At 42.4% G+C, this 21,159-nt stretch overlaps 2 protein-coding genes across 4 annotated transcripts; one reads left to right on the forward strand and one right to left on the reverse strand.

Annotated features, from left to right (window-relative positions):
• Positions 1-545: 545 nt before the first annotated feature.
• On the reverse strand, positions 546-15,217 carry ptcd1 (pentatricopeptide repeat domain 1). Of its 3 annotated transcripts, none has more exons than XM_080452079.1 (13): positions 14,920-15,217; positions 13,281-13,554; positions 9,775-9,915; positions 8,952-9,170; positions 8,190-8,291; positions 7,169-7,349; positions 6,677-6,805; positions 5,798-6,222; positions 4,971-5,087; positions 4,204-4,386; positions 3,923-4,020; positions 2,978-3,093; positions 546-2,638 (listed from the first exon to the last, which is right to left on the reverse strand). In XM_080452079.1, exons 1-13 carry the CDS (start codon positions 15,147-15,149, stop codon positions 2,022-2,024), a joined length of 2,832 nt encoding a protein of 943 aa, XP_080308205.1. In that variant the 5' UTR covers positions 15,150-15,217; the 3' UTR covers positions 546-2,021. The 3 variants fall into 3 exon arrangements, with proteins under 3 accessions (XP_080308205.1, XP_080308204.1, XP_080308203.1); XM_080452078.1 differs by having other exon boundaries at positions 6,686-6,805; positions 13,281-13,566; XM_080452077.1 differs by having other exon boundaries at positions 13,281-13,566.
• Positions 15,218-16,070: 853 nt separating this feature from the next.
• On the forward strand, positions 16,071-18,881 carry LOC308076537 (tripartite motif-containing protein 16-like). The gene is made up of 3 exons (XM_080416877.1): positions 16,071-16,126; positions 17,127-17,184; positions 18,339-18,881. Exons 1-3 carry the CDS (start codon positions 16,091-16,093, stop codon positions 18,875-18,877), a joined length of 633 nt encoding a protein of 210 aa, XP_080273003.1. The 5' UTR covers positions 16,071-16,090; the 3' UTR covers positions 18,878-18,881.
• Positions 18,882-21,159: the final 2,278 nt, after the last annotated feature.

Below are 21,159 nucleotides of genomic sequence, written 5' to 3' on the forward strand. Positions count from 1 at the left end.
CACTACATCACAGAGGCACATATTGTACTTTTACTCCACTACAATTATTTGAAAACTTTAGTTACTAGTTACTTTGCAGATATAAATTATTGTATTATAAAACATACATTAACCACTTTAGCCCCATTTTATACCTAGGCTATTTGAAAATACAAGCTCCCACCGTGCGGCATGGCGACGCGTTGTGAGCTTGTAGATCTGCTATTTTCAAACATCTTAGTGCTTTTACTTTTGGTACTTTAAGTATATTTTGATGCCAATACTTTTGTACTTTAACTCAAGTAACATTTTGAACACAGGCCTTTTACTTGTAACAGAGTATTTTTATATTGTGGTATTGATACTTTTAATTAAGTAAGAAATGTGAGTACTTTTTCCACCACTGCCACTAACTCCAAAGAATGACAAGATGAATCCAGATCTGACAAGGGAGGGAAAGTTGAAAGGAACTTTGAAGAGAGAGTTCAACAGGGCGTGAAACCGTTAAAGAGGTAAACTGGTGCAGTCCGCGCAGTCTGCCCGGAGGACTCGACCCGGGCGGCGGGTTGAGTCGAGGCGACTCATCGAAGCGGAGAAGAGAGACTCAACATCCTAACCAAGAGTCTCTCACTCAGACGCACAAAAGACCAAACGGGACTCCTCAGGAAAAAACACAGGACCTGTGAGGTTCACCAGGTCAAACTGTCAGAGGACAAGCTGGCCGTTTACAATGTGGTCTTCACCACAGTCAAGATCTACTCTACAAAACTACCTGACTGGGCGACTGCACTATGGAACAGACAGGTAACCCAAAGCCTGTGTGAGAAGCAAGAGTTTCCCAGTTTGAAATACTTTGCTACTTTTATGGCAAGAGAAGCTGAAATTGCTTGTTAATCCGATAACATCCTTCCATGCTCTCGGGTCCTCTGATCCCAATGGTGAGAAGCAGAATTCCTGGGAAACAAAGGGGAACAAAGCCAGTGTTCTTAGCACTCAAGCAGTTATGGAAAATCTCAAGTCTCAGTATGGAATTCCAAATCTCCATGTGTACTCTGAGAATCACGAGCACGTGCTTCATGGCTGTTTTGAATTCACAGCGATGTCTTTGGGAGATCGACGGAACTATATCAGGGAGAAAAGGCTTTGCTACGGATGCCTGGAATCTGGCCACATTGTTAAGGACTGTCACCATCTGCATTTCTGAGAGGTGTGCAGGGCAAAACGCCCTACATGTTTCCACGATTTTAATTATGGGACGGAAACACCCGGACCTTCTACAGCACCAGAGTATAACAATGCAATTTGATTTAAGTTTCATTGGAAAGACGGGGCACTCAAGGTGGGAGGATGTACAATCCTTTTCCAACTTGACTCGAACCTGCGATAATCAAAATATTTTTAAAGGTTTCGAATGGTTTGTACGCTGTAACTTTTGTATTGATGGGTTTGTTTTGAAGGGAAAATCATTTGTGATTCGTATTAACTGATTATGACCACTGTATGATTTTGGTGGCAGTGTAACGGACCCGGGGACATAAAAACCTTTATTTTGAAGGGTCTGTCAATCACACCGGAACGCTGAAGCACCGGTGCACCGGTGCCGGCCGCGAGAGAGGAGCTTTAAGTCTAGCTCGGCATGTGCAGGGAAATGTTTTGGTGCGGACCACACAGACAAAGGGAAACGAAAGTCATGTAAACTTTTGAACAATATATTTGGATGGATGGACCAGACGGACAAACTGCCACAGACCACTATGCCAACCCGAAAATAATCATATTTAAACGTGGGATCGCCCAACCCTGACAAGCACTTGGAATTGTAGGAGTTGAGGCATTACATTTAGTTTGACTTTGTTCCACAGATAAACATTTGGGGACCCACAGGTTGGGAGCCACTGTGTTATGAAGTGTGGGTATTGTGTGTGTGTGTGTGTGTGTGTGTGTGTGTGTGTGTGTGTGTGTGTGTGTGTGTGTGTGTGTGTGTGTGTGTGTGTGTGTGTGTGTGTGTGTGTGTGTGTGTGTGTGTGTGTGTGAGAGAGTTATTAAGTGGACTTCCGCCGGTCCCTCTTGGGAAGGTGAGATCTGCTTGTGGCTGCTTCTTGCTGGTCCCTCTTGGGAAAAGGAGGTCTGCTTGCGGCTGCTTCTTGCCAGTCCCTCTTAGGAAGATGAGATCTACTTGCGGCTGCTTCTTGCTGGTCTCTCTTAGGAAGGTGAGATCTGCTTGTGGCTGCTCCTTGCTGGTCCCTCTTAGGAAGGTGAGATCTGCTTGTGGCTGCTTCTTGCCAGTCCCTCTTAGGAAGATGAGATCTGCTTGAGGCTGCTTCTTGCCAGTCCCTCTTAGGAAGGTGAGATCTGCTTGTGGCTGCTTCTTGCTGGTCCCTCTTAGGAAGGTGAGATCTGCTTGTGACTGCTTCTTGCCAGTCCCTCTTAGGAAGATGAGATCTGCTTGTGGCTGCTTCTTGCCAGTCCCTCTTAGGAAGATGAGATCTGCTTGTGGCTGCTTCTCGCTGGTCCCTCTTAGGAAGGTGAGATCTGCTTGTGGCTGCTTCTTGCCAGTCCCTCTTGGGAAGGGGAGATCTACTTGTGGCAGCTTCTCGCTGGTCCCTTTTGGGAAGGGGAGATCTGCTTTGGGCTGCTTCTTGCTGGCTCTTCTGAGCCACTGTCACAGGAAAGAGAGATGGAGATACAACGTAAGCCCATTATTTTCTTAGTGATGATTTTATCAATAGATTTTTTTGATTAATCAAAATTTTGAAGAGTTTTTTTAAAATACATTTTGTGAAGAAAAAAAGGATCTCTATCTCAACAATTTGACGAATCCATGAACCACTTAAGCCGTATTTTACACTTTGTGGTACAACAGTGTTGTGTCCACAATAAAGAAAATAGCAGATCTACAAGCTCCTTCTATTGTTGTTGAGGGCGGATGTTCTTGGGTGTTGTTCTTGCAGATCTGATATTTTCAGTATTTTTCAAAACATTTTGAGCTTTGACTTACTCCTCTGAGCCATTGTCACTCTCTCTGCCTGGGGTTGAGCTTCCTGTGAGGTCTGTGAGGTCTCCTCCTCCTCCTGCGTGTCAGCCTCCGTCCCTTCAATGTGCTCTGACTCAGGGCTGTAAATGGTAAAATGGTAAACACACATAATTAACCATTAAACGTTTAGTGGGGACAGAAACCTCATATCTCCATATTCTAACTTTGTGTTTTTTCATACTACACCGTCACACAAAAGCGTCAAAAGTAGCAGATCTACAAGCTCGAAACGTGTCGCGAAGCAACGCGTTTCGTGGAAATAGCCGATCTAAAAAAGGTGTAGATCTGCCATTATTTCAACAGATAATTTTTTACGGATGAATGGAAAACGATTCTGATGACTATGTAATAACTACGGTTGGTATCCGGAACTCAACATTGAGGAACCGGAATCGGTTCCAGCAGATTTTGGAACCGTGTCCGGAACCGTTTTTTTAATCACACTGTCAGAGCTGGTATGTGGACTTAATGTCTGCTATACAATTACAATACCAGTGGTTCTATAACTCTTTAATTTCAAGAACCACCATAACTCTCAGAGCTACATACCCGTAAGGGTCCATTTGGTTCCATTTGTACACTCTCAGAGTTACAGACCTCTAAGGGTCCATTTGGAACCTCGTATAAGAATTATTAATGCATTAAGACCGGGAACGCATCTGTGTCATTTTAAGATTTCTTTGGCTATTTTTGGAAAAATCATGGAAGATTTGTGCAAATCTTTCAATATACATATAGGTTTTAAAGAGAACATTCGTAAATCCGATCTGTGCTTCTTCAAAAACCACATATTTTGAGATGGGGGTCCGCGGCCAAATACATTTTGGGGATCCTTGACATGGAAAAGTTGGAGCACCACTGATATAGCAACATCCCAACTCTAGTAATAACTGTGACAGTTCCTCCTACCCTGGCTCAGTGCTCTGGGCAGGCATGGTCCTCAACCACTCCTGGTAGTAACCACGAAAACCATCGATTTGAACCAGGTAGTTGTTCCTGGTCTTGTACTGCGAGATGGAAAGGGAGATGGAGAGAACAAACTAGGGTAAGCAGAGCAATGGGAGACAGTATAATAGTTACAATGTTAAAGCGGCACTGTGTAACTATTTTTCTATTGAGACATTTAGATCGTGTCAAAGGTCAAAATATATCAGTACTTCTTCCACCACAGTAAAAACACTGTTACACACCTTGTCGTAATTGGGTGGATACTGCGAGGCGAACTCCAGCTGTCTGATGACGACCTCGTTAGGCCACACCTCCAGGTCTCTCATGCTCTTGAGGAGCTCCTTCAGGTAGACGTAGTCCAGCCTCCGAGCTGCTTGGCCAATCAGAGCAGAGAACACCTGGACGTTAGGCCTCAGCCCCGCCTCCTACAAGAAGCATAAAAAGGGTCAGCCACAAAAAAAATGACACTTCAGTGACATTTGTCGAAAATAGCAGCGGATCTTTGCAGTGTTGGCACTGAAGTTGTGAAAAAACGTCCCTTTGAGGATCAAAGCGGCCCCCACCATATAGGGACTTATAAAAACATGCTTAACGCCCACTTTTTCACTGTAGAGCAGTGGTTCTCAACCTTTTCAGGCCGCAACCCCCCAAAATAATCATATTTGAACTGGGGACCCCCCACCCTGACAAGCACTTGGAATGTAGGAGTTCAGGCATTGCATTTAGTTTGACTCGGTTCCACAGATAAATATTTTGAAAATAGCCGATCTACAAGCTCACAACGGCGTTGTGAGCTTGTTGTTTGGCTGTTTTCAAAACGTCTGCCTCTTTCTAAATTATTTGACAATTTGGCCAATGTTTGACTAGTTTTTATAGTATAGTTTGTTGATTACTTTTGATACAGTTATGATATTTTTTTCCCCTTTTTTTTTTAGGTATTAAAAAGTCATTAAATTGTCACTTTACTGTCATGTAAAGCCACAGGTTGAGTACCACTGAACTAACTCACCTGCATGTCAGAGAGCAGCTGCAGACCGTCCGCCTGTCGCTCACAGCCCAGAGCCAGACAGCCATAGCTCCGCACGTCCACGCTGAAACCCCGCTGTTTCATCGCACACACCACGGCCTGGGCAGAGGAGAAAGCATCAACGCAAACATTATGCATGGTTTAAATCAGTACAGCTTCTCAAACTGTTCAAGTCCAAGTCAAGGACCGCCCGAATTGATATGCATTTGGCTGCGGACCTCCCCCCCATCTGAAAAGGGTTTGTGCCAGGGACCCCCAGAAGCAAAGATTTGTGTTAGAAAGGGTTTGCTTTTAAAAAACAACAATATTCAAAGATTTGCACAAACCTTCCAAGATTTTCCAAAGAAATAGCAGATCTACAAGCTCTTAGCGTGGCACGAGGTGATGTGCTATGAGATTGTAGATCTGCTAGTTTTGAATAGCCAAACTGCCAAAGTATAAAATAATGGTTAAAATGATTGTCACGCTATATTAATAAATTTTGCCGGGGACCCCCTGGTATCACACTCTCTCCCCCCCCCCCCCCCCAAGGACTTGGGGTCCCAGTCAGGGGTCCCCAGCAAAATGTGTTAACATAGGACCAATAATCAGTATAACCACTTTCAACTCGCATACATCGGCTGTGTGCCGATTTTTAAAACATTCTAACAACACAAAGCTTGTATGGGGGGGGGTTCCTCCCTGGCACGATATATTTAAATTTTAGGGGTCCGTAGCCAAATACTACATATTGATTTGGGGGTCCTTGAATAAGGCTTCTCTAATCGTACTGTAGTGCAAGGTGCGTTGAGATGCCTAGTAGCGTGTACCTTCGCCGAATCCATATCGCCGGCTCTCGCCGCTCGGCGCATCACGGAGTGGAAAAAGCCGACGTCCAGCCTCACTTTGTGCAGCTTGGCGGCCTGCAGGAGGGTCTGCAGCGATTGGCCGCCGGGCTCCGTGGTGTCGGCCAACAGGGTCAGGGTTCTGATGTCGGGATGGAGTCCTGCGGCCGCCATCTTCTCCAGGACGCCCTGGGCCCCTCCGATCAGGGCGAGCCGGTCGGACGGCCCGGCCACGGTGCCCAGGGAGACCAGTCCACCCCTCCTCTTCCCCTCAAACACGTCCAGGAGGTTGGGGACCGCCGAAGAGCCGGGGGCCTCTAGCGGACCACTGGGGAGGTCATTCGGCATCTCCCTCGCTGGTACCAGCTGCACGGAGACACCTGGTTCCTCCTGTGCTCCTGGTAATAGGGCTGTCACAATCATGACATTTTAGTTGAACATTAATTGCCATAATAATTGCGATAAATTATTATTTTTTTGGCATTGAACATTGGAATGTATAAATAAAAAGTTCTTCTCCGTTTGCCTTTTAGGCTTTGTAAACAAAAAAATGGCACAGTGCAGACATAAACTTTAATATAAAAAACCTATAACTGAAATTGATAGGTTGACAAAATGTCCGACAATGACCAGTATCAATAATCTAAATGATTTTATATATACTATATATGTATATATTTGCTTCTACGTATACGTACCGAACAGCACTGAAGAGCTAGCCTGATTATCAGACTGAAGCTGCCCCACTCAGAGAGTGGGCGGGGTCTATGGTCTGGAACCAGGCTACTGAAGAGCACCTGTTTGCAAATGCCACTGTGACTGAACCCAGGCAGCGCTTCCTTCCTCCGTTTTAAAAAGACCTACCTGGTATACCTGCACTGTCCAGACCATGGAGGCTGTCGTCTTGTTGACCGGTTGACCGGTCACTGTGAGGGGAAGGCTGGATGAACAGCTGCTTTTCCAGGAGATCCACGTCTATAGGACTGCGTCCTCCTGATAGGGGTGCAACAGTTTTTTGAAATAATCAATTGAATCGATTATACATGTTTTATAATCGATTACATCGACTAGTTTGATCATTAGAATTGATAATTTTGTAATAAAATAATCGCTCCCTATTTTGAGGATGTCACTATTATAAACAAATTCTAAAAAACAATACAAACTTTGAAAAAAGCCGATCTACAAGCTCAAAGTGGGCCGCATCGCTACGTGCTGTGAGCTTGAAGATCTGCAAAAAATATTTTTAAATATTTAAAATAAACCACTTCTCGGTTATCCAATTCATCCAAAAAGTAATCAATAGAATAATTGCACACATAATTAAAAATTAAAATTGATAGTTGCAGCCCTGACCTCCTGACTCTGTGTTCGTGGTGTCGTCTCCCCCTCGCTGACCTGCCCAAACCGGGGGGCTCAGCAGAAGGTCAGAGGCCAAGGCGGGCTCTCCGATGCCGCAGTCCCTCGCCGTACGCAAGAGCAGGTTGTAGTTCCTGTAGTCTGGGCTGATCCCTGACATCAGCATTTGACGCCAAACCTGACACAGTAAAGACACATACACACACGTTGCTATATCAGTGGTGCTCAAAGCTTACGTTAATAATAATTAGTTAATAATGTTCGTTTAAAAATATATATGTATTCAAAGATTTGCACAAATTGTCAAGATTTTTCAAAAATGGCAGATCTACAAGCGCGGCACGAATCTATAGACCAAATCGTCATGACGACATCACCACAACCAAAACATTTATTTCGAAGGTAGGCAACGCAGGCAGCATCGCATTGGAGCAGCATTCATCTTATTTCTAGAAGAACAGGACACGTTTGATATTGTTGTTGAGTATTAGAAATATCCACAGGTTGACAAACTAGACATAGTTAATGTCTGGACACTTTATTTTATAGTGTGTAAATATCCATAGATATCTGGTCTATATGCAGTAGTAGACTATGTCAATACAATATACGTAACTAGAACATCTGCAGTGATTGATTGGAGGTGGCCGCTCTACGCTTCAATTGAGAAATTTGGACCCTGGAATGCCTGGATTCAGATAGAACACCTACTTGCCTGAAGGTCAAAAACCCAATATCCCCTGTGACCTCCATAAGATCCCCAAAAGATTGACAATGACAGTACCAATAATACAGTACCAATAATACCACTGTACCTTTTTGCAAACTGTTAATAAAGTATTCAATCAATCAATCAAACCTAGCGAGAAATTCCTCTTGTATGAGCCGAACATAATTTGGACAGCCAGGTTAAAATCCTGGGTGTTACGGTTGTAATTTATCTCTCTCTGTGTGTCGGTAAAAATTGTGGACTGTAACTTTAATGTCATGTTTAATGCATACAGTGCATGTACCTTACCTGTAGGGACAGCCTGAACCCTGTGTCTGTGTCCTTCAGGCATCCCATCAGCAGGTAGTGGAATGTCTCCTGTGTTACAGCGTGGCCATTCTGTAGCATCTCCTATAGACACACACACACACTTATATTATATCGTTGCTGTCGGGCGGAAACCTCTTATCTACGTATTTTAAACTTTTAGTTTTTTCGTAAATGAACACCCTAAAAAGAAGTGAAAATAGCAGATCCACAAGCTCGCAAAGGTCTCTGACCTTATGACCTCAGCCCAGCACCTGCTTTTTTAGTGAGTGGATGTGCGTGCTTTATAGTTTGTTTCTATAGACACAAATAAATGCATGAATTCACGGCTTAGGATCGTTGATACGACTCTTCAGCGCAGTGTGCACACAAACCCAAACCACAGACAGAGTAGCGTACCCCCATAGTGTGAAGACAGGCGAGCAGGTGGTTGGTAGGTGTGTGTGTGTGTGTGTGTGTGTGTGTGTGTGTGTGTGTGTGTGTGTGTGTGTGTGTGTGTGTGTGTGTGTGTGTGTGTGTGTGTGTGTGTGTGTGTGTGTGTGTGTGTGTGTGTCAAAGCAATTATGTTTCTGCACTCATTTCCGGTTTCGGAAGAATCTTCCTTTTGGTGCTAAAAAACGCCGCTTATCAATTAATCGATTAAGCGATCAATAAGGTTATCAACTATCAATTAATGAATTAATCGATAATTTGCATCCCTAATACGAACCCAAACACAAACACACAGCAGACAGAGTAGCGTACCCTCATAGTGTGGAGACAGGCGAGCAGGTGGTTGGTCATGGCGTGGGTCTTCAGCAGGGCGTGGTAGGTGATGGTGCTGAGGGGGTGGTTCTTACGACGCAGTTCCTGCTCCAGCTGCAGCGCCCGCTGAAGGCCCGCCTCTTTATGCGTCGACTGTGCACAGGCGTTGAACAGGGCAGTGTACGTGGCATCGGTGGGAACTAAACCACGCTTCTTCATCTAGGAATAAAGAGGGAGAAACCAGTTTAATCAAACAAAATCAATTGAATCGATTTATCGATTGATATTGCTTATTTAATAAAATAATTGCGTAATGATCGATCAATATTTTGGGCATGTCATTAGAGGCAAATATAGTGAAAATAGCTGATCTAAAAGCTCACAACGTGTCGCATCACGACGCGATGTGAGCTTGTATACTAAAGCAGCGGTCAGGGGCGCAAGGCGTTGTGAGCTTGTAGATCGGCTATTTAAAAAAATATATGTTTTAAGAGGTATAGGTGTAGAGGGAAAAAAGCAGACCAAGGAAAAAAAAAGTTTTACTCTGAAACACAATTTTATACAATATAGAGAGGGGGGCCCTGCTTCATCTCTTTGAAAAATGTTGAATGTTTTCAGTTGGGGGTATACATATACGACACCCAAATACATATCATTTTGGGTGTCGTTGGCACGAAAAAGTTTGAGAACTACTGATTTAGAAGGCATTTGTAGAATCGGCCTCAGGTCTTCGTGGGTTAACATTCAAAAATTGCTTGTTTTTGTACGTGTGTGCGTGTGTGTGTGTGTGTGTGTGTGTGTGTGCGCGCGCATGCATACGTACGTCATTATACAGTTTGAAGGCGATTTTGAGGCGTCCAGCGCGCCCACAGCCTCCTATCAGAATAGTGTAGTTGTATTCTTCTGGCTGCAGCCTCTCTACCTTCAACATGTCTCTACTGAACACATCCAAGGCCTCCTGGAGCTGAGAGACAAAACAGGAGACACACAGAGGACAACTTTAACATGTCTCTGAGCTGAGAGACAACACAGGACACACACAGGACAACTTTAACATGTCTCTGAGCTGAGAGACAACACAGGACACACAGGAGACAACTTTAACATGTCTCTGAGCTGAGAGACAACACAGGAGACAACTTTAACATGTCTCTGAGCTGAGAGACAACACAGGAGACAACTTTAACATGTCTCTGAGCTGAGAGACAACACAGGAGACAACTTGAACATGTCTCTGAGCTGAGAGACAACACAGGACACACAGGAGACAACTTTAACATGTCTCTGAGCTGAGAGACAACACAGGAGACAACTTTAACATGTCTCTGAGCTGAGAGACAACACAGAGGACACACACAGAGAGGACAACTTTAACATGTCTCTGAGCTGAGAGACAACACAGAGGACACACACAGAGAGGACAACTTTAACATGACTCTGAGTGAGAGACAACACTGAGGACAACTTTGAAGGAGTAGTTCAACCAAAAAATTACTCATTGTCTATCAATTACATTGAATTGAATTCATGATTTATTTATTTTTTTGTCGCATTCCTAAGCCAATAATTTGATGACCGGTGGAGTTTCCAGTCGGAGATTGATTGATTGATTGATTGAATACTTTATTAGCAGTTTGAAAAAAAAAGCACATGAAAGTACAGTTAAATACGAGGTCTGCTAAGAGGATTTTAAACCCAAGAAAGCCTAAAAGGCTCGTTTCCATTGGGGTCCTTTGTACTCAATTCATCGAAACATTTAATGAGACAATTTTTTTCCGGGGGGGGGGGCTAGGCTTTGACTTTTACAGGGGCCAGTTTCGAATTTCAGCCACCTGTAAGTGCTCTTTTAGAACGGTTCTGAAGGAGAGTGGGGATTTACACTCTCTGTGGAGGTATTGTTATATTTTTTCTAAGCCTCCTGTAAATGAAATTGTTGTAAATATGCATTTCAAATAATGGCACGAGTTCACACCAAATAAAAACACACACACGTGTGTCATGATCTAACAGGCAGAAATGAGTGTTTCCTAGTCCTTGGATCAAGACTATCATAGATGCGTTTTATCGAGTCTGACTTTTACTTTAGTATCTAGATATGCAAATGTCAAAATCGATTAAAATACATCTATGATAGTCTTGATCCTAGGCTAGAGTGTGTTCGTTTATGAGTGAGCAATCTGGGAACCCATCGTCAAATAAAAAGGAAAAACAGCACCCTCTGCTGTTTTTCACTCATTCATTTGGCTCTGGGAGAGGCTATAGATACACACGGAGATAGACGGGAACGCCCAGGAACGCCCTTTCGATTTTGTCTCGGGGGAAAACAGAACGATCTGCCTCATAGAGTTACATCATACACGATCGTTTGGATCACTTTCAGAGCTATTTTATGGACGATGGAAACATTGTCAGCTAAGAAAAATCCATCAGAAGGACAGCTGGAACACAATCGCCCTCGGAAAAGTTGACTTATTATTAAGATATATGTGACTAAAAAGACCAAACATTGCCAATCTATGAGCTCACAGCGCGTCGGAACGCGACGCGTTGTAACTGTGAGCTAGATTGGCAATGTTTGGTTTATGTTCCCCCCAGAATACGTAAGCTGGGGTTCATGTGGTTTATCAGATTATCTTTATATCTTATTGCATGAGTCAAGTTTCAGCACAAGCACCACTGAGATCGGAGATCTGTTTCCCTCTTTCCATCTCCGTCTGAATACCAAAACACTTGCCCCAAAACACAGTCGCCCCGGGGCAAACCCGCCGGGATTCACCTGGTATTCCTAAATGTAACCTCAGTAAAACTATGCCTAAACATAACCTTATTCCTAAACGTAACCTCAGTAAAACGGTGCCAAAACATAACCTTATTACTAAACTGAACCTCAGTAAAACTATGCCTAACCCTGAACTTATTTCAAACCTTATCCTCTGTAAAACAAATACAAGAATACAAGAACCGCTGGTCGGTGAAAAAAATGGGGGCGAGCGTGTTTTGGGGCGAGTCTTCTGGTTACCTCCCGTCTCTCTCTTTGTTAGCAAACATGTTTACATATGCACAGTGTTTAATCACCTGGTAGAGACACTATTACAAGATATGATCAATTAAACTTACCATAATATCAAAACCCAACAGCCATTAAGTCATCAATAATGTTTATAGTGAATTTGAAGTACAGTTTAGAGACTGTTTTGTGAACGGCACGAACCGACGCCATTACCATTTGGCAAAGTGCGTCATTTAATATCATGCAGGATTTACACACTGCTTTAGCTCCGTGTTCATTGCCAGATTAACAATTGTGTTTTCTGTAGGTTTTTAAACGAGGATAGTCTAGGGTTTGGCTTGTTTTGTGTGTAAATCGCTGCATGTTGACTGCGTTTCCAAACTGTAATGGCGTCGATGTCTCCAGTACTTGGAATTCACTAAAACGTGTTCTATAAACATCATTGATGAATGAATGGCTTTTGCTTTTTGATATTATGATAAGTTTAATTGATCATATCTATAGAAAATATAATAGTGTCTCTTACCAGGCGATTAAATCCGATAACCTCGGGTCATTGTGTTGTGTTGTGTTGGATCCTCTGTCCAGTCAGGACAACATTCCAATCGGACTCTTGTTTAATTTGCTAATGTAGCATTCCTTGTCGAGTGGCAACAAGGTTCTGTGCCTGTGATCTGGCAAGCCATGACGCCTGCTTTTAAATTGGTATACTTTTACAGCATATGAGTTTGAAAACCCCACATCCCTCCGTCTATACCAGCTGTGGGAAATCTGTGTTTTCCCCTGAGCGACTCCGCCCCCCTAGGTACGACCCACTGATGACACTACGCCGTGTGGATGTATACGGTGGACCCGTGCACAGGGAAACCGGGGTTTTGGTCTGCCTTCAGCCTTTCACTTCCGGTGGTGCGACTATGTTTTCATTCCCACTAACAATATTTCTGCACGGAACACTAACACCAATTCTCCCAAAGAACATGGATCGTTTTGGTTATAAGCCCACTTGTTTCTATGATGAAAGAGCAATTTAAAATGTTACTAACTTTCCATGGTCTTGTTGGCTTCGAGGACGCTATTGTTAAATGAGTTTCGGTTTGTTTCTAGGGGGGAAGGAACGGCACACACGTAAATCCCGCCCACTACATTTGATTGGGTAAAGCGCGGCCTGCTTCCTTATCTGATAGCACGCCCACTTGTAACCAATGCGCACGGGTTGTCAACACGGCTACCGACAGATTCAAGCGCAGCAATGGATCTGTTCTTGAGAGATTAATGAGTGAGAGACAGACAGAGAGACAGACAGACAGACACACACACACCTTGTTGGCCTTGATCAGTTTCTTGCACTGTAAGAAGTACCAGTAGGTGGTGTTTGTCCCGCGGGACCGTAACGCCTCTTCTTCTCCCTCCGCTCGTAGTACATCACGATCCTCATCGTCCTCTGGGTACCGGGCGTTCTGGAGCTCCACGCTGCTCTTTCGGTACGAACTCCTGGAGGCCACGTCGGCGGACAGCGCCCCGAAGTGACCCTGTCCCTCCTGGCCGTCCTCTGAAGACCCTTCTGGGGACACCCAGGGGGACGGCACGTCTCCCCTGGAAGAAGGCCTGTGACAATTATTAACCTATTAAAAGCCGGGAACACATCTCTGTGTAACCACTTAAACCATTATTGTATATCTTGGGCTATTCAAAAATAGCAGATCTACAAGCTCATAGCGCGGCACCGAGTGCCACGCTATGAGCTTGTAGATCTGCTATTTTTTTTTAAATCTTGGACATTTGTGCAAATCTTTTCCGGGTCATTGTGAACCTATTTCCACAATTTTTCTATTTATTTTTTAACTTATAAAGTAGTTAAATATGTCAGTTTGTTTGTTTACAAAGCCTTTAGAGGCAAACAGAAATGTATTTTTTTTCATGTTCCAAAGTTCAATGTAAAAAACACAATGAAATCGTTAATCGGCAAAAACACACTTTTCATGGTAACCGGAAAAGTGGACACCTAAACATTGTGGGCACCTCAATGCTAAATTGGCTTTTTTGTTTTCTCCAATGAAAAAAATATATATAATTTTGAGAATGGTCTGAAGTAAGTATACATGATTTGAACATTTAAAGGTAGGGTAAGTGAGGTTAAAGCACTATATTCTGATAGTAATCATTGCTATAGAGTGTTTGTTCAGTAACAGGAGGCTCCCTGTCTCTCAAGATCTTTAATTAAAAAGAATAATAGTGTATATTATTTGTTGTAACATGGTATTCAATTCAATGTTATAGTGTTCGAGTTACAATTTTGTCTGATCATTTCTTAGTACCATCACTTCCAATTTCACTTGTCTAATAATCTGTATCCTGACTGAGTTCTCTATCCTGACTGGATAAAATCGGTATCCTGACCTGAGAATGCATTTTCTGTTTAATAAAGAGCTGGAGAGACATAAGAGACTCCTTACTGAACAAACACTCAAATACCAATGAGTACGATCAGAATATAGAGCTATTTAACACTTATTTTAACACACAAATATCACTCGTTGTGAACTTGTAGATCGGCTATTTTCAGAGAGTTACTGTAGAGAGAAAAAGAGCAAACCAAGTACAGAGCCATAGGTCAAGTTGACTAAATATTGAGGGTTTAAAATGGCCACCAATCGAATTAAAATGCTTTTTATTAAAAAATACGGAAGATACGGGTACTTAGACCAATGGCGCTTTAACTTGTTACATCCATGGCCGTGGGGTCAGCACTTTATTTTTGAAATATGAACGTTTATGTAGATGTACCGGTTGTAAATGTAAAACATTCTCAAACCAGGAACAAGTGGTACCATGACTGTCATGGTATGACAGTCATGTTTCAGGGCTAGTTTCAGGGCTACACTGGTCCCTGCTTCATCTCTCTCTCAGCTAAGGGGTCCTTGGGCTGAAAAACGTTGAAGACCCCTGATGCAGACTTACCTAGAAGGGGCTAAACACGTGACTGACCCAGTGACCCCTCTTCTCCAGTGACCTTCAGTGACCCATGGAGAGAGGTTCAGTATCCTCAATGTTCTGAATGATGAAGATAATAAAGATGAAGAAGAAGATGAGTTCTTCTTAGCCGTGGTAACCATGGAGACTCTTCTCAGAAGCGTTGTTATCGTTCTCCAGTCTCTCATGGTGTGAGAACAGGACACGCATCTTAACATGTTGGCTGGTTATTAAGGTAACGTTGATCTAAAGAGAAGAGACTCACGACAACACGCTGCCATCATGTGTTGTGAGTTCTGATAAGACCTGGCTAATGGAGCGTCGATCAGTGTTGTTGCCAGACTTTGCGAGAAAAATAAGCAACCGGGGTCTATGAAAACTACCCCGAAATAAGGTTCAAGGTTCAAGGTTGTACTTTATTATTGCATCTTGTCTTGTGTACAGGTACATAAGAGTAAACTGTTGTTTGTTTGGCTTCCTTCAGATAATGCAGCAGCATAGGTGATAATTATACAGAAAATAATAATAATAATAAATAAAAAAATAATAATTAAAAAAAGCAGATCTACAAGCTCACAACACTTTCAAAAGCATCTTGAAAAAAATAAAATAAAAATGTACAAAATATGTTCAGATGGGGGTCCGTGGACAAATACTAGTTTGGGGGTCCTTGACTTTACACAGTAAATTACAAAATTTGGAAACAAGCCCAAATAAGCAACTACACTTTAGAAACATGCACACAAAAAACACAACTAACCCGCAATATTTACAAGCAACTTTACAGAAAATCAAGCCCAAAGTCGCTTATAATATGCAGACATGGCAACGCTATTGTCGATACAGCACACATAGACCTGGCTAATGGACTGTCGATATACGGATTACAGCATGCATATATATAGATTACTGCCCCCTAGTGGTGATGTTGTAGATTTGCTTCTGTTTCTTCCTGTATGAGTCACACATTAAACAAATATGATAAAGTCCATGGTACAGTATATGAATCATATAATAAAAAAATATACTAGAAGTCCATGGTCCAGTATGAGTCAAACACAAGGCAGATTATATAACTCTGACGAGTAGCCTACAAGGGGTGAGAGGACTGGACAGATCCACCATAAAATAGTGTAGAAGTGAAGCACGAAGAACAGCAATGGACCAAAGATTACCCACACACCCTGTGTCCCAGGTAAAAGTATACATTGTGTGCGTGCGTGCGTGCGCGTGCGCGCGTGTGTGTGTGTGTGTGTGTGTGTGTGTGTGTGTGTGTGTGTGTGTGTGTGTGTGTGTGTGTGTGTGTGTGTGTGTGTGTGTGTGTGTGTGTGTGTGTGTGTGTGCGCGCGCGCGCGTGTCTGTCTGTCTGTCTGTCTGTCTGTCTGTCTGTCTGTCTGTCTGTCTGTCTGTCTGTCTGTCTGAGATGAGATTTTGGAACTCATTTAAACATTACTATTCAGTCATGTCAACTGTGGATGTGGACTGACTGGAATTTTAGGTGAGGTGAAAAAGCAGACAACTTGGATACAGCCTTTTAATGAAATCAATACACTGTTGTCTGCTGTCAGGGACACACCTTCATAAACCAAAACCCTGTCACGTGTGGGAGGACATACGCACAAATGAAGTGGAACAACTAACATTTAACATACACTTTCTGTGATGCATTTTTTGCCTCACCCACGGCAAGTTCTTAATGTCATACTCTAAGCACCTTTAAAATAGGCTTAAAAAATAACTAAATCCTAGTCTTTTGTTGTTGTTTTTTGGCAAATTCTCTTTTGGCCAAATTATTTTATACAATCCCTTAATTTGCCCTGCTGCTGCTAGTTAACCAAATGGTTACTACATGCTATAGACTAATATGCACTTGAATAGACTGTTTGGTCCACTTTAAATGATAAACTGTGAACTATATTAGGTACGATGTAGTGTAGGTACATAGCACTTTATTTAAAATAGGTTAAATGCATTGACTGCACATTTATAGGTTAAAAATGAGTTAAATTGCATTGACTGCACATTTCTTAGACTCCAGTTTTTTAGGTATGACTGTCTGATGTAATAATAATAATAATACATACAATTTGTATAATTGTGTTATTGTGCTATTGTGCTCTGTTTTTATTTGATATCACCAAATAAAATCAATCAATCAATACTCAATGCCTGTGTGTTTCTGCTCATCCGTATAGAAAACTGTGGATGTTCCATTGCCACCAGAGCCGAAGACTAGAGATGAATTCTTAAAATGTGAGTTACTCTTAATCCGGAGGTAGCAGCTCTCAGTCTCTCTCCATACTACTGTTACATTTACAAGGGGCAGCCATAGCTGAATCGGTAGAGCAGTGGTGTGAAGTAACAAGTAAAAAGTACATTTACTCAAGTACTGTACTTAAGAACAATTTTGAGGTACTTTTACTTTACTGGAGTATTTCCAATTGTCTATACTCTTACTTCTACTCCACTACATCTCAGTGACAAATATTGTGCTTTTACTCCACTACAATTATTTGAAAACTTTAGTTACTAGTTACTTTGCAGATATAAATTATTACATTATAAAACATATATTAATCACTTTAGCTCTGTTTTATACATAGGCTATTTGACAAGCTCCCAACACGTCGCATCGCGACGCGTTGTGAGCTTGTAGATCTGCTATTTTCAAAAAATTTAGTACTTTTACTTTTGGTGCTTGAAGTACATTTTAATACCAATACTTTTGTACTTTTACTCAAGTTAATGTTTAATTCCAGAGTTTTACTTGTAACGGAGTACTACATTGCAGTATTGATACTTTTACTTAAGTAAAACATTTGAGTACTTTTCCCACCACTGGGCTAGAGCATTGGTTCTCAAAGTGGGGTCCAGACTGAGACCACCAGGGGTTCCCAGAAAAATGTGTTAATATTAAATTACATATTATTAGAATATAGGCTTCATTGTTGAACAATGCTGACATCAAGGGCTTCTTCTTGTGAGTTTTTTGTCACCTAATTGAAGGTCTAAGGATCATGGTGTGTCGTTTGTTTCCTTTGTTTCCTTCGTTAAATGTGGGCCCCTTTGAGACAGTAACACACATTAACGACCATACAAATAAAACTCGATTGGATCTTTTATCTGACTGACTTATTGTCTCCGCCAGGCCGGAAGGGTTTTGCACCCTGTCTATCCGTCCGTCCGTCCGTCCGTCCGTCCGTCCGTCCGTCCGTCCGTCCGTCCGTGAACAGCTAATCTCCAGCACTGTTGGCTCGGTCGAAACTGTGCACACACACTCCCTGGATGCCAAAGCCAAACCTCTGCCCCAAATTCTTCAGATTGGCCTGTTATAGCGCTACCAGGAGGCAGATTTTTGCAAAACACATTTTTTGATATTATTTATTTATGTTTTGATTCCTCCCCAGATTACTGTCGGCTCACACTGGACCCAAGCACTGCATACAGAGAAATGGTTGTATCCGAGGGCGACAGAAGGGTAGAACTCACAGCCCTGGTCCAGTCGTATCCCGATCATCCCGACAGATTCACTCACCTTTACCAGGTGCTGTGTAAAGAAGGTCTGTCTGGACGCCGCTACTACTGGGAGGTGGAATCTAAAGGTTCCGTTGAAATAGCGGTGGCATACAAAGACCTGAGCAGAGACGGGTACTTCCACGAGTGTGCATTCGGATGCAACGACCAGTCGTGGAGTTTGGACTACAACAGGCACAACGATAAATGTTTCAGACACAATGACATCGAGACAACGGTGCCAGACCTGCAGGGCAACATAATAGGGGTGTATCTGGACCACACTGCAGGGGTTCTGGCTTACTACGGCGTCACAGACGCCTCAATGACCCTCATCCACAGAGCGCAGACCACTTTCACACGGCCACTTTACCCCGGGCTGTGGGTTGCAGTGTGGGCTGAGCTGTGTGACCTGGACAGTGGTGGAAAGTAACTAAGTACATTTACTGAAGTACTGTACTTAAGTACAATTTTGAGGTATTTGTACTTTACTTGAGTATTTCCAATTTCCAATACTTTTACTTCTACTCCACTACATCTCAGAGGCAAATATTGTACTTTTACTCCACTACATTTACTTGAAAACTTTAGTTACTAGTTACTTATCAGATATGAACTATGATATAATGAAACATACATTAACCACTTTAGCCCTATTTTATACATAGGTTATAGCTGTAGAATACAACTCTCATAGACGTATTCATGATTCTGACGTTTTCAATCTACGAGAGTTGTAGGGTTCACTCCCGATGGACACAGGGACTTTCAGCACTATACCCAGTAGACACTCCAAACATGTACAAATTGAAAATAAAGGTGCTTACCCCCATGCTCCAAATGTTAACTCTCGCTACGGGGTAGTAGTTTAATGTAATAATCCATATCTTTCAATAAAGAAGTGTTTTAATGCCGTCTGTGGCCGAACGCTATTTTTTCACCCTCGTTTACTTCCTGTGTACATTGAGTGTAATTCCGGGTTTCACCAGATGGGCGTGTCACTACTGCCCATTGGGAACTTCCGACAGAATCGGCCACAAACAGTATTTAAAATGTTCAATGCTCCGATGAAAGCTCTTAGCCAAAATGTGTAAGCATTTGTTTATTGGTATGTGCCATTAAAAAAGTGGAAATGTGAGTACTTTGTCCTCGCATTGATTCGAAATTTTGGATGTGCTACCTTTTTTTCAATTGATGTACGTATACTGGATTTTGGGTCTAGCCCTCCACTGAGAAAACCCCATTGTTGATGTGCAATCTCTTTTTCTTATTTATTGATTTAAAATGTTTTGACAAATTTTTTTATTGGTTTAAAAAAAGAAAAATGTTGTGCAACTCGTGTCATGCAGTGGACCAGTCTTGTCTAGAGCTTTACTCGCGAGATTTAAGAGATGAAAACAGCGTTTTAGTAGCACTGAAAGGTTTTGAAAAACAGTGCATTTTTAGTAACACTGAGAGAGGTTTTGAAAGCAGTGAAGTTTTAGTAACACTGAAAGGTTTTGAAAAACAGTGATTTTCTTTTAGCACTGAAAGGTTTTGAACTTGTAAGATATTTATTTTCAAAGTGATTATGTTGTTGAGATTTGATAGTTCAATACATTCTCAGAGTCCCAATTTCTCTCTCTTTCATGGCTCATTGAGCCAAAACATGATGTAAAAGAGATCGCTATATACAGATACCATACGTAGTGGCAGAAATGTAAATGATGATTAGAACAATAGCAGCATTTGCATTTACATAAACGTGCCACCATGAGGCGAGATTATACGTAGCAACAGGTTCGGTGTTCTTAAGATGCAGTGTTCTTATGATCATTCGAGCGGTTCTCGAGATGGGTGATGGATTTGCATAATTTATAGAAGGATAGTCTTTGTATATGTCCACGTGTCTTTCTTTCGATATGCCCAAATATGGAGATGACTGATGTCATGGTGCTGATAAACAATTCTAACCTGACACATATCAAGTTAAAGTTGTTACCGACGTCACTGTTTATTCTATGTAATGATGTTAATATGCAATGACATCACACCGTCATCATCACAACCATATCATTGAATCGATAACTAAACAAGAGGTCATTTAGAAAAGAATTGCGTGGTGACTTCATCAACTATTCGTCAACTAACCCGGGATCATTCATTTATGACACTGTTTGACGGTGGTGCTGGTGTGTGACATTCTTCGACGATACATCTGAGAGGAGGACCAAAGGCAGACAGACGTGGTGCTGTCACAGTAGGACACAAGGTGTACTACTTTGGAGTGGGAAATAACAACAGTGATCATATTGAAGTACACGTCTTCAACACTGTGTCACAATGCTGGATGAATTTCCCCCCAGTGACGACTGGAAGAGGAGGACGTCCTGTTGAGGTTCCCTCCAGGCGCTCCAAGCACACAGCTGTGCTTATAGAATATATCATCTACGTCTGGGGAGGATTTCCTTACTGCAACCTTCTCTATTCCTTCGATGTCGACTCCCACAGATGGTTCAAGCCAGAGATTTCCGGAACCGTTCCAGATGCGAGGCAGAACCACTCATCCTGTGTCTTTGGGAAGGTCATGTATATCCATGGAGGAACCACCCAGCTGACTGGACGTACCAATGACATCTACAAGTTGGACACCACCACAATGGTCTGGTCTTTAATTAACACCAGAGGCACTCCACCATCTTTTAAAACAAATCACTCTGCCACCATCATTGGAAC

This window comes from Gymnoscopelus braueri (genome assembly GCF_963280865.1).
Source record: "Gymnoscopelus braueri genome assembly, chromosome: 2".
Lineage (NCBI taxonomy): Eukaryota > Metazoa > Chordata > Actinopteri > Myctophiformes > Myctophidae > Gymnoscopelus > Gymnoscopelus braueri.

What these genes read in the sequence shown, in the direction of transcription:
- ptcd1 (XM_080452077.1), bottom strand. Translation starts at nt 15,149, where the DNA reads ATGTTAAGATGCGTGTCCTGTTCTCACACCATGAGAGACTGGAGAACG. An exon ending in CCTGTCTCCACACTATGAGG is followed by an intron (nt 8,292 to 8,951) that starts GTACGCTACTCT and finishes GTGTGTCTATAG; the next exon opens with GAGATGCTACAGAATGGCCA. An exon ending in AGTGACAATGGCTCAGAGGA is followed by an intron (nt 2,639 to 2,977) that starts GTAAGTCAAAGC and finishes TTCCTGTGACAG; the next exon opens with TGGCTCAGAAGAGCCAGCAA.
- LOC308076537 (XM_080416877.1), top strand. Translation starts at nt 16,091, where the DNA reads ATGGACCAAAGATTACCCACACACCCTGTGTCCCAG. An exon ending in CCACACACCCTGTGTCCCAG is followed by an intron (nt 16,127 to 17,126) that starts GTAAAAGTATAC and finishes TCATCCGTATAG; the next exon opens with AAAACTGTGGATGTTCCATT. An exon ending in TAGAGATGAATTCTTAAAAT is followed by an intron (nt 17,185 to 18,338) that starts GTGAGTTACTCT and finishes ATTCCTCCCCAG; the next exon opens with ATTACTGTCGGCTCACACTG.